The 12370-nt window shown below is 45.2% G+C and overlaps 1 protein-coding gene across 4 annotated transcripts; it reads left to right on the top strand.

Annotated features, from left to right (window-relative positions):
* Nucleotides 1–2543: 2543 nt before the first annotated feature.
* Nucleotides 2544–7121, top strand: LOC308112550 (sesquipedalian-1-like). Of its 4 annotated transcripts, none has more exons than XM_080468146.1 (3): nucleotides 2544–2651; nucleotides 3112–3176; nucleotides 4178–7121. In XM_080468146.1, exon 3 carries the CDS (start codon nucleotides 4219–4221, stop codon nucleotides 5113–5115), a length of 897 nt encoding a protein of 298 aa, XP_080324272.1. In that variant the 5' UTR covers nucleotides 2544–2651; nucleotides 3112–3176; nucleotides 4178–4218; the 3' UTR covers nucleotides 5116–7121. The 4 variants fall into 4 exon arrangements, with proteins under 4 accessions (XP_080324272.1, XP_080324273.1, XP_080324275.1 ...); XM_080468147.1 differs by having other exon boundaries at nucleotides 2560–2651; nucleotides 3076–3176; XM_080468149.1 differs by having other exon boundaries at nucleotides 2563–2651; nucleotides 3063–3176.
* Nucleotides 7122–12370: the final 5249 nt, after the last annotated feature.

Genomic DNA, 12370 nt, shown 5'->3' with positions numbered 1-12370 from the left:
TTAATTGAGGGATTTTTAAATGTAATTTCAGTGAATTTAGAAAATCACCCAGGAGAAATTAAACAATTTAACTGGTAACCTTAAGAATGGATTAATAAAATATAATGTATTCAATGTTCCAACAGGCCCATAATAATCTGAATCTCTTTCTGCTCACAAAACAGATTTTATGTGTGCATGTGTGAGTCCGGGGTCGGGCTTAGGGGCTTTTCTCTGTTCGGGTTGCATGTTTTCCCTGTGCAATGTGGGTTTTCTCAGGGGAAACTGCTCTCCTCCTGTAGTACAAAGACACAAATCTGAGGCCCTCTGATGTCTCTAATTTGCTCCTACATGTGAATGTGAATGTGTGTGACTGTTTGTCTTCCCCTGTTTGCCTAATAACTTGTACAGGATGTACCCTGCCTTCACTCATAATCAGTTGGGATTGGCTCCAGTGCCCCGTGGCACTAAGTTGAATAAAGTCATTCAAAGATGGATGGATGGAAATGGCCTTTCCCGAGGCAGCTATAATGTTTTAATGCAGCTTACATATTACCTAAGTAACTGCTTGATCTGTGAGAAAAACACAAGACAGTGTAGCACGGTCGCAAAAGAAACCACTTCTGAAAGAAAGCCAAAGTTTTAGGATCTGGAACAGAAAACATGATGCACTTTTCACTTCGAATGATTTGGAAAAAAATGTATTTGTTATCTGGACTTTGCCTCTGTCATTCACGTTAAATATCTGCATGAAATCTCCACTGAGGCATGTTGTACTTTCACTTCTAAAAACTATCTGGAGTTAATATCACGCAGGAATCAAATGTCAAAAAATGTTTAATGTATTGGTCCATGAAACAATGAAATCATTAATAATGGATGGCGACTGTCAAAAAGAAGCAACTAAGATAGCAGTTGTCACAATATTATAATACAGATCTGTCTTTTTCTGCCCGTATGCCAATATTTTCAAACTCTTTTGGCAGATTGCTGATGCTAGCGCCAACCTAAGCACGATATACTTTCCAATCTAATTACAGAGAACCTGAAGTCTGGCCGACAGTGAATTAAGATATTATTATAGTTTCTCTTGAGGTGACAGTCTGATGGCACATGATGAAATTAAATACAGCTTCTTTCCAAATACATACATTAACTGTAAGAAGAAAGGAGACTTCCACTTCATCACACTTTTGAGTTTAAAAGGTTGTATTCTGTGTTATGTTGTTTCCTAATCCAATGTAGGGTTGTGTTGGGCTGGAGCCAATCACAGCGGAATATGGCCAAAGGCCAGACACATCATAGACAGGTCAGCAGTCTTTCACAGGACAACAACAGAGAGAGACAGACCATCACATCTACAGTTAATTAAGACCCATCAGTTAATCTCAAACTCATGTTTTTTGGACTCTGGTTGGAAACTGGAGAATAGCTGGAGAAATCTCACACACATACACAGGAAGAACATGCAAGCTCCACACAGAAAGGCCCTGGAGCCCAACCCCGACCTCTCTGAGAAGCGTAAGTGCTAACCATTACACCACTGTACTACCAAAGGTAAACTATAACTATTTCTCATTATCCATGTCTGATGACACAAGTTTTGTGTGTAAAATGTTGTTCCCTGCAACTGGAGCTGTCACATGTCAATTTGTGGATTCAAAGCATTAATATGTTTGACTGATATGTTGTTGATGTTACCACAGTAATTGCATTGCAATTAACAGCCCTTTAGTAAAATGGTGAATTCTTGGAAATACAGTGAAATACCCACAATTTAAGAGATTTTCCTTATCGGCTCATCTGATGGTTAAAAAATACTCAATGGGGTCACAAATTATAATTGTACTGACATGTTTATAGCCTAATGAGTTAATGAAATGGTTCTGGTCAACAAGAATGACAATAATGTGCAGACATAATCAAATAAATCTATTGTTTATTTTGTCTGGTTGATGAAATTTCATCATTAAACTTTTACAGTTTTACAATATAGATTTAAAGGGTGCTTCTCAAAGTGTGTGTGTGTGTGTGGGGGTGGGGGGGGTCTATAGGTGGTGCAAATATGCTGATAAAAAGTTGGAATAATTTTATTAAAACAGATATGTTCATTCCTTCGTTTGTTCGAAATCAAATTGATTGATCTGAAGTAATAAAACACACTAGCAGATTATATAGAAACCGGCTGTCATATTAATATTCGATATTGATATAATATCATAATTGTATAATAATAATAGTCATTTGCATTGAATACGCAATTACCATCAAATTGAGAGTTGGATGAACCTCCTACCACAAATGTGTGAACCCCAGGATTAATTTGAGAACTCCGGGGTTAACACTTGGGGAACCCGAGTTTAATTTACCGGTACATTGATTCTGGTCACGGTCCATCCGTGCAGGTGCTGCAGTGGCACCGGGAGTCAGACAGACTCTCTTTTTCCAAGGGCACGGACGAGGTTCGCGTGTTTTGCATCTCCGCGTATCCCGATAGCTCACGTTAAAGTTGCACGGATAACACCGCCCTCCCGAGCCGCTCGCGTAAATCACAACGTGCCTCCACTCCGGCCGTCACGTGACAGACGAAAGCAAGGAAAAAGAAAAGAAGGGAAAAAGAAATGAAGACAAACTAAAGAACGCGGAGGAAACCGCCCCGGCAGGAGGAGGAGGTGAGTTTATCTACAGGTAACACTCAGGTTTTGGGGTACAAAAGCTAAAGCTGAGTGACTGACAGCTTCTGCTCGGCGGGATTAATGAACTCCGCCGCGTCTCGCGTATTTGCGCAAACCGCAGAGGCTAAACGCTTAAAGCTAGTCGCTGCAGAGAGACGTGTTTCAAATCCCTCAATCTCCCGAGAGTTAAACTTTAACATCCAGACAACATCCTGCTGCCAAACGCTGATGTGTCAAAGGCGTGTGTGAGCCGCGGCAGACCCCATCCGAGACTGAGTCATGGGTCCAGACGGGATTAGCTGCTGGCACAAGCTGGGAAAAAACCGCTAATCTGTAACTGAGCGTGAAACACTAGACCCTCACCTGACCGCTGCTTCCTGTCTCACTCCTCTCCTCTCATACCTGGAGTCACAACAACAAGATCACACCCGCAATGTTTGTCTCTTCCGGTCTGCAGCTGAAGCAGGGCGAGCTGGAGGTGTGATGGGGCTGCTGGGAGTCTGCTGGATGTGAGATGAACACGTAAGTAATAAACTTTCTTGACAACTGAATCAGTGTTGTGTCTCTGCACACACATGTGAAGGAGCACCCTGTCATGGATATCGTTCGATCGTTTACAACTAGTTTGTGTTTCTTTCTGGGATCTGTATTATGTCTCTCTGGGAGTGAAGCTTTCATGCAGCCCAGATTAAGTTAGAGATTATTTTTCACCCTTTGAAAACCTGCACAGAGATAACAAACAATGCTGTCATCAGCCGTGCTGGACACAAGGGTGAAGTAAAGGGACGGGCGGTCAGTATTAGTGATGTACATTTTCATCCCCTTCTGTTTTCTTTGCTGTAAACTAGGTCAGCTATACTAAAGAGTGCGATCTCTCAGTGTTGGGATGTACTGAGAATCTGTGAGATGTACAGTATTTTTTAGTTTTTCCCACTTTGAAACCAGAGCTTTTCTCATGACTCCCTGAGGTTGTGCCCTCTCACATATGCAAAAGAAAAAAAAAAGTGATACATGAAGTTACAGCAGGGTCGAGTATTACTGTGAGCCTGTAAGTGTTCCTTCTTTCTCAACCGAATAAAATTGGATTAGTAGTTGTTTACACAGAGGGAAGGTCTGAGCTCTACTTTACAGCTGGACATGTGACTGCACCGCATATAACCCAGGAAAACTGTCTTTGTTTTGTAAGTCAGCCTCTTAAAGTGGCCCACATTTGCAGTTTTCGGCATTCCTCGTCTCCTGTCTTGTAGTTATACTTTACAAGTGGCATCATGTGGCACACTGTGCCTTTAAGAAACAAAGGTGTTTGTAGGAGCAGAATGTCTCTAAAGGTGGTGTCCGGCGAGGTCAGGTGGAGTACAATCGAGACTTTTCTCAATTGCCCTGGATAGTTGCTTTAAATAAAGCTTCTTTTTTTTTTTTTTTTTTTCAGCCCTGTACTTTGACCTCTTTTTAACGTGAGAAGAGCGAATACAATGTGGATTCTGATCATAAACCATGACACATCCTTTCATGTTGTCCTTCAGGTAAATAAAGAATCTGCTGCGGAAAAGGAGAACGGTAGAAAATGAAGCTCAACGAACGCAGCGTCGCGCACTATGCCACGTGCGACACCCCGCCGGACAAAACCGGCTTCCTGTTCAAAAAGGGCGAGCGCAACACGGCGTATCACCGGCGCTGGTTCGTCCTGAAGGGAAACATGCTCTTCTACTTCGAGGAGCGGGACAGCCGGGAGCCCATCGGCGTCATCGTCCTCGAGGGGTGCACCGTGGAGCTGTGCGTGTCGGCCGAGGAGTTCGCCTTCGCCGTCAAGTTTGACTGCGCCAAAGCTCGGGTGTACAAGATGGCGGCCGAGAGCCAAGCGGGCATGGAGTCGTGGGTGAAGGCGCTGTCGAGGGCAAGCTTCGACTACATGAGGCTGGTGGTGAAGGAGCTGGAGCAGCAGCTGGAGCAGATCCAGGAGGCCACCGGGGTCGGCTTCGTCGGAGCCGGGGTTGGAGGCCTGCAGGCCAGGCCGAAGACCTCCAAGAGGAACCAGGTGGCACGCTCCAGGTCCGGAGCATCATCGTCCTCTTCATCTTCGTCTTCTTTGTCATCGTCCTCGTCGAACGCCGCCCCTATGTCGATTGCCTCCGTGGGCCAGAAGAGCCTCCCGGATGAGGTGCAGCTGATGTCTGGCTCTTCCAGGGAGAATGGAGTCGCGTGGAGCAAATCACCAGCTGCCTTGGCTAACGGCTGTGTGGAGGGAGTGTCGTCCTCTGTGGCCTGGGAGGGCTGCGCAGACTCGGGGAACGCCATCGGGTGTGGGGCCGATGGAGCGAGGGCCCCACCAGTGCCGCCCAGGAGGAGAGGAGCCTCTCTGGAAAGCCCAGTTTCTCCAGGCACCGGCTGCTTCTCCAAACTGCACGACTGGTATGGCAGAGAGGTGGAGGAGCTGAGAGTGCAGTGGCTGCAGAGCCAGTGAACTGATGGAGATGGATCGCCTCATTTAAAAAAAAAAAAAAAAAAATGCTTATTTTATTATTTAACCACACATTTCTATCATTCCGACGCAATCGTTCTCCACTGCTGCATCATTCTGATCCCAATGCAAAGTTGAAGGCCAAACATCAGCAATCAGAAGACACAACTAAAGTATGAAATTGATCCCAGAGCTTGAGCGACACTCAGGAATCAATCTGGGTACAATCCAAGAACGATAGTTTTGCGCTTTTATTTTTATTTGTACAACCATTTGCTGAGTTATTTTTGCCAATGACGGTTAAGAATGCGAGAAATCCAGTATTAAAATGCTAAGATGCAATGCAAAGAGCTAATCTTTGAGTTTAGCTCAAACTTGATAGCTTCTTTAATATAGTGCCTGTGTTTAAGACTTTTCTGCTTCTAGAAATAGTTGTGGAATTCTTTTGGGGACATTTTCTTGCGAATCATAAGAGGTTTTTTTTTTGTTGAACCCGCACAAACAACAAACCTTTTTTTTTTTCCCCAATTTAGCATCTGTTAAGTAACAAAAACAACAGGTGGCTGCAACTAATCAACACAGTCATGAAATTTTTTTGGGGGGGCTGCTATAAGGCGACATAAATAATAATCTGAACATGTGGAGTGAGACGGCTCCACAAAGCTCAGGTTGTCACAATGATGCATTATCTGCAAACATCCAAGCTGAGGGAAAATCCTGCGGCCGATTGGATGAAATCCCTTTGTGGCGTTGAACACGTTTCCTCTTGCTCGTGAGGAAGTGGGCTCTCGTGGTGCAATGCCCCCGGGCAATTAATATTTCAGCTTCAGGTTTGAAGTTTCCCACAACTTTAAACCTCCTTAATCACTGCATCACAATCATGTAGCGATTTATGGAGAAACGAGGATCCTCTGGAGACTAGGAACTTTTTGTAAATGTGTCCAGATTCTCCTCTTTGCTCCCACGAGGGCACGAGTCACCCCGGGGGGTGGTGGTTGGTAATGTCACACCCCCTCCTGACAGTCACTGGGGACCAGCGGTGGAAGCTGGATGTCTCGCTCAGAGCTACGCACTCCCTTTTATTTTTAGCCCTTGTTTGCCAGCGGCCAGATGAGGCTGTGTCATAAGAGTGCGCATCACTTAGTTCTCTTTTGACTCTTTCATTTCATCAAAGGAGATGGTTTTTACCCTCCAACTTCCACCGCTGTAACACACGTCTCCGTGAGTCTCACTTTAAAGTGGTCAGATCTTTATGATGTCGGTCTGTTTGTTACAACTGATTAACCCGAGCGTTACTGGATGAGTGTAACTGTTATCGGCCTACGTATACTGTGCGTAAACGTCTAACCTCTTGGTTGCAACACAAGTCTTAATATTCCATGTTGGAAATTAACACTAACACTTCTCACAATGGAACTTTTCATATGATATCGTGTTTCTATATCCAATCATGGTTCCGTTTACATTTTACTTAATTACGTGCCTCGCGTCACCTATAAATCATTTAATGCACTTGCAACCATTACCATATGACCACAGTGATGGGAGGGACTTTCCTTCTTTTCTTTTTTTTTTCTTTCTTTCTTTCCTTCTTTTCTTACCAAAGGCTCATTTTTGTGCAATCACTTTTTGGCAATGGCTCAGTCACTTCAGTCTGCATCAAAGCACATTACTACCAAGTCCACCATTAGGAAAAACGGTACACTTTGGGCATGACAATACTGGGACTATATCCTCTTGCACCGCGACTCGCCATAACTCCAGAAGTGTATCGGTATAAGTACAGTGTGAATGTGTCAAAACGGCATCGATATAAAACATACCAATCTGCCAAGGGAGAAATGTAGCCCCATTTGCACAATAACCAATCTGATTGTTGTTGTTTTTTTTAAAGGCATTTTTATTCTTCCACTTTTTAAAAAAAAAAAAAAGAATACTATTGTACACTATTATTACTATGGTACCTTGAAAATGTGTTTTTCTGTAAAACATTGAATAAACAGTGTTCATATTGTACATTTCTGTGGTTGGAGTTATTGCTGTCAATCGTAGCAAAGAAATGAGTTGAAGAGAAAGTTTCCTGTTGTTTGGTCTTTTAAAAGTGGAGAATTTATATTGGAGCTGGAATAAAACCATTTTAATAATTTCCTTACAAAATTGTTTTGGGGTTTCTCTACTAAACTTAAATGTTTGTTATTCTCTCATCTTTTTACTTTTACTTCCCAGGTAAACACGCACACACATTAATTTCAATAGACGATTTTGAGTCCCCAGTTAACCTCAAATGCATGTTTTTGATTTGTGGGATGAAACGGGAATAGCCATGAAAAAACACACACCTATGGGAAACATGCAAACTCCAGCATGTTCAACATTAACATCCACCCAGGGATAATCCAGATCTGAGGCTAAAGTGCTCCTAGAGGCAAAACAAATCTGAAATGTTCCCTGAATTTTCCCTGACTCAGACACAAAGACGCAGCCGTTTTCTGACGTGTACAAAAGTCCTTTAAGCTCAACTCCCTATCTATATAATCTATTTAAAGTAGAAAAAATATATTGGGGTTTCTTTTGCGTTTATCTTTTCTAAACAGGTTAAGGAGTGTACAAAACGTTCCCACCTCTTCATTTTGATGGGTGCTACAGAGTACTGAGGCCATTAACACATTCCTGGTGCTTTGCGGCTTGTCTGTCACCAGGGGGCGCTGTGCATTAATTTTCAACCTAAGTCTCTCAGGCCCTCAGCCACACTCACCTGGTCGAACAGGTGACTGCAAATATAAATTGTCTGGCAGACTACATAAAGATATAGGCTGCAAAAGAGAAAGAACACAGTTTTCCCTCTAATGTGTTGTGCTGTGGGTTGTATTCTTACAACAACAGATGAAATGTTGCTTACTTCCACACACAATAGTTTCCAAACTGAATGGACAATATTTGACGGCACAGCGAGCTGCAGGCTGAACTCTTTTCACCAGCTTGCACATACTGTCCCCGTCCATTAGGCACATTGAGCAAAACCCCTCAGAAATAGTGGGGCTTCTTCCTGCCTGCTATTTTCAACATAAAAGTACACTGTCACACACTGACACTACACACTGCAAATCAAGAGTGTTGGTTTTGTATGACCATACAACCGTTGTTTGTGCTCCATGGCTTTGGATACAACTCAAACAGGCTAAAACACTATGGTATTTGTTTGCATGGGAGTGGATTGGTGTTGCTTTATGCTGAAACATGCTTGCACTGGGAATAGATTAGTAAATCTGCTGTGCACTGTAATTTCAGAATAACTAGCTGCCCCAAACATTTCCTCCATTCCCTTTATCTGTTAATTAGACTTGATTTCTGTTTGTAGATTTGCAGCACAATATTGAGTCTGATTTGTCTTGATTACCCCTTCTCAATACAAATGTGACAAGTTGGCGTAAAGTCATACATTTACTATGACTGATGCACTGGCTTTGTACTCCTGTATACAAACTATGACATTTCAGAACGAATCCTTTTGTTTTCGCTCCATTTAATTTATCAGCTGTTCTTCACACTCAGTGAATTTAAATATACATTCAGAAAGTGATTAATTGCTGTGCAGTTAATCAAAACACAGCACGCAAACGAGCTGAAATTATATTTGGTGCAGAAGGCTGCAGGTGTTCAGTGCTGATTCACCTGTTGACTCATTCAGAATAATACTCTCAAAAATATGAGGACACATCTTAACCTGTAGATAGAATCAGAATACAGTGATATGCAAATCACTTAAACCACATGTTAATCAAAGACTAGCCAATACCGTACACCCCAATACTGAAACTAAGAAATGTTATTATGAATTTAGTGTAGTGGTTAGCACTTCCTTCTGCAGACTGAGAGCACCCCTGGTTTGATTCAGGGTTTGATTGCCTTTCTGTGCGTCACGCCCTGTGCAGCAGTGTCCACACAGGGGCACTGTTGTTGCTGGCTCTTACCTGAGATTCTGCACAGCTGTGGTCACCAGGTGACAGTAATTTTTCTATGCCTTTGTGTAAGCTCTCTGTCTGCTCTGCTCCTGTGTAACACCGACTTCTTGTACAACCTACCACAGCGCCCACGTTTGGCTTCCAGCCTCGCTACTTGCCCGCCAGGACTTCCGACACCTCGGCTGTTCACCCACCAGTTCCCGTTCTGTCCATGGGCTCCCACCGGCTCAACTCTGCGCCTGATGAACTTTTATACCGGGTCCCTGGTCTGTCTTCCGTGCTTGAGCCTCAGAACCAGACCCACAACAGTAGGTTCCAGCCACTATGAGCTCAGAAGATCACAGGCCAGGTTCAGAAACCAGCCCAGCCTTCATACATACGTTCAACATGGCAGACATCCAGACTTGAGCAGCATGATGCACACCTTCAGAACTTGGCAGAGAGCAACCAAGCCGTGTTGGACCAAGCTTCACGGATGACCTCCCAAGCTGCTGGACAGTCCACCCACCTGAACAGCACCAACCAGGCTCCAGCTGCATCGGTCGTGGACCAGCCCTCCCAGACCAGCGGCAACATCCAGGATCTGCCCCTTTTCCTGAGAGGTACTTGGGAGATTTAAGATCCTGCCCGGCCTTCCTGACCCAGGTGGATCTCGTTTTCCAACTCCAACCCCACTCATATGGGTCAGCTCGAGCCTGCATTGCCTACCTCGTTGGGGTACCGCTATGTGGGGGAGTCAGTCCCCGGAGTGCCACTCCGACCAGCCTTTACTGGTGGATTGTGGAGGATGTTTGATCACTCCGTTAGAGGGAGGCCAGCGATTGACTCACCCTGCTGCGCTAGGGTTCTCGCAGTGCTGCCGAGTTTGCCATCATGTTTTGGACCCTCGCTGTTTGGAGTGGATGGAACAAAGTGGACATCCCGTTTTCGTCCTCGCGAGTCCAGAAGGTTTCTTCATTCATATCTCCAGCCCAAGAAGCGCATGCAGATTGGGAGTGCCTATCTCACCCTGCAGGAGGTGCGCCATCACTATGACACCAATGTCTGCCTCGAGTGCAGTAAGCCGGGGCACTTTCTCGCCAATTGTCCTATGCGGCCGGGAAAAGGGACATGCTGCCCAATAATTAAGAGGTTATTGGTGAGCCGAACAATCTCTGAAAATCCCCCAGTGACTCCAATTAACTGGAACTCTCTGCTTTGGTCCTGGGTAACCCCTGGTTGCGGTGCCATAAACCTTGAGTCTTCTGGGTGAGGGACGAGATCAGCGCCTGGAGCTCCTGTTGTTGTAATCACGGACTGTGGCCCCCCTGACTCAAACTGCCCCCGCTGGACTGGCACCTTCTGAACCCGTGGACCTCTCTGCTGTTTCGACCACCTATCTTGACCTGGCTCTCATTTTCAGCAAAGACAAGGTGCTCTCAATGCCTCCCCTTATAGCCTGCTTCCTGGAGCCAAGCTACTTCACAGTCGGTTGTACAACCTCTCCAGACCTGAACGGGAAGCTATGGAGACCTACATCCGTGAGTCTCTGGCTGTGGAAATTATCCAGCCCTCATCGTCTCCTGTTGGAACTGAGTTCTTCTTTGTTTGTATGAAGGACGGCTTCTTCCGCCCATGCATCGACTACCAGAGTCTTAATGACATCACCGTTAGGAACTGGTACACCCTTCCTCTGCTCTGTTCCGCCTTCACTGCGCTCCACAGGGGCACTGTCTTCACAAAACTAATGCCTATTACCTGGTGCACATTTGTGAAATAGATGAGTGGAAGATGGCTTTCAACACCCTACTGGAACATTTTGAATACCTGGTAATGTCTTTTGGACTCACTAACCCTCCTGCAGTTTTCCAGAAACTCATGAATGACGTCCTGAGAGACATGATCAACCAGTTTGAATTCATCTCCCTGGATGACATCTTGGTCTACACCCGCAACCCTGAGGAACACACTCTGCACATCCGTCAAGTCCCAGAACGACTCCAGAGAAATCGCTTACATGTTGAGGCAGAGAAGTGTGCATTTCATCAGTCCATGGTATCCTTCCTCGGTTACATCATCTCACAGGTAGAGATGAGGATGGATCTGACTAAACTCTTCACAGTTCACGACTGGCCGTAGCCTGAGTACCGGAAGCAGCACCAGCGGATTCCTTGTTTTTGCAAACTTTTACTTTCCGCTCATCCGGGACTACAGTGGGAAGGCCACTCCTCTCACAGCTCTCACCTCCACTTCTCCCCAATTCATCTGGACCTCTGAGGCAGAGTCAGTTCACCTCTCCGCCCAGCCTCACCCAACCCAATCTAGTCTCCACTTTGTGGTTGAGGTAGAAAACCTCTGGTGGACTAGGCTCATAATTCTCTCGTCTAGTCCTTCTCTGGTCTGTCTCCATTATAGTGCTCCCTAGGGTATCACATGAGACTGAGTTGATGATGCCTTCGGTTCTGGCCCACCTCAAGATGTGCAGGAGGATATGGAAATGGGCGCTGGCTACACTCCTCCTGTCCTCTCGCAGAATGGAGTGCCAGGCCAACCGGAAGCGTCCTGTGGCTTCAACTTCGCATCCACCCGACCTTCCATGTTTCCCATCTCAAGCCAGTGAAAGAGAGTGAACTGGCCTATCATGTCCATCCCCTTCCGCCGACCAGGATGTTGGATGGCACCCTGGTCTACTTGGTGCATTGACTGGTGGATGTAGGTCGCTGTGTACGAGGCCTCCAGTACCTGATGGATTGGGAGGATTATGGATCTGAGGAACGATCGTGGGTAAGTCGCATCAAGAATTCAAACCTCGTCTGTGAGTTTCATGACCTAAAGCCAGGCCAGCTCAGTCGTACGCCAGGTGGTGCACGTAAGGAGAGGGAGTACTGTCATACCCTGTGCAGCAGTGTCCACATAGGGGCACGGTTGTCTGTGCTGTCACAGCTCTGAGGTTCGGCTTCAGCCTCACTACACCACCTCGGCCGTTTGCCCACCGGTAGTCCAAATATATGAAAATGTGTGTGTTTGACAATGTGTAGAGGGTGTTCTTTGCCTTTAGAGGTCAGTTGCAATTGACTGCAGCACTGCACAACCAACAAAGTTGCCTAAGGAAGAATATAAAATAAAATAAATGGATCCATTACCTTAATTTTGAAGCATTGATTTGTAAGTATATAATGTATATGGCAGAAATATGACCGCTGTCAGTGTCCGCTGTAGTATTTTATATAACTATTGTGCTTTCTCTCACAGGTTTGCTCTGCATGAAGGTTGATGTGGTGCGATGACCTAACTCCTGTTCATGAGCATAACACGTT

Source organism: Lipophrys pholis (genome assembly GCF_963383615.2).
Source record: "Lipophrys pholis genome assembly, chromosome: 7".
Taxonomy (NCBI): Eukaryota; Metazoa; Chordata; class Actinopteri; order Blenniiformes; family Blenniidae; genus Lipophrys; species Lipophrys pholis.
Note: the sequence above shows the minus strand (reverse complement) of the source record. Positions and strands in the feature narration are given on the sequence as shown.

Bases quoted from the DNA above. Each gene is read 5' to 3' on its own strand.
- LOC308112550 (XM_080468146.1), top strand. From the start codon at position 4,219: ATGAAGCTCAACGAACGCAGCGTCGCGCACTATGCCACGTGCGACACC.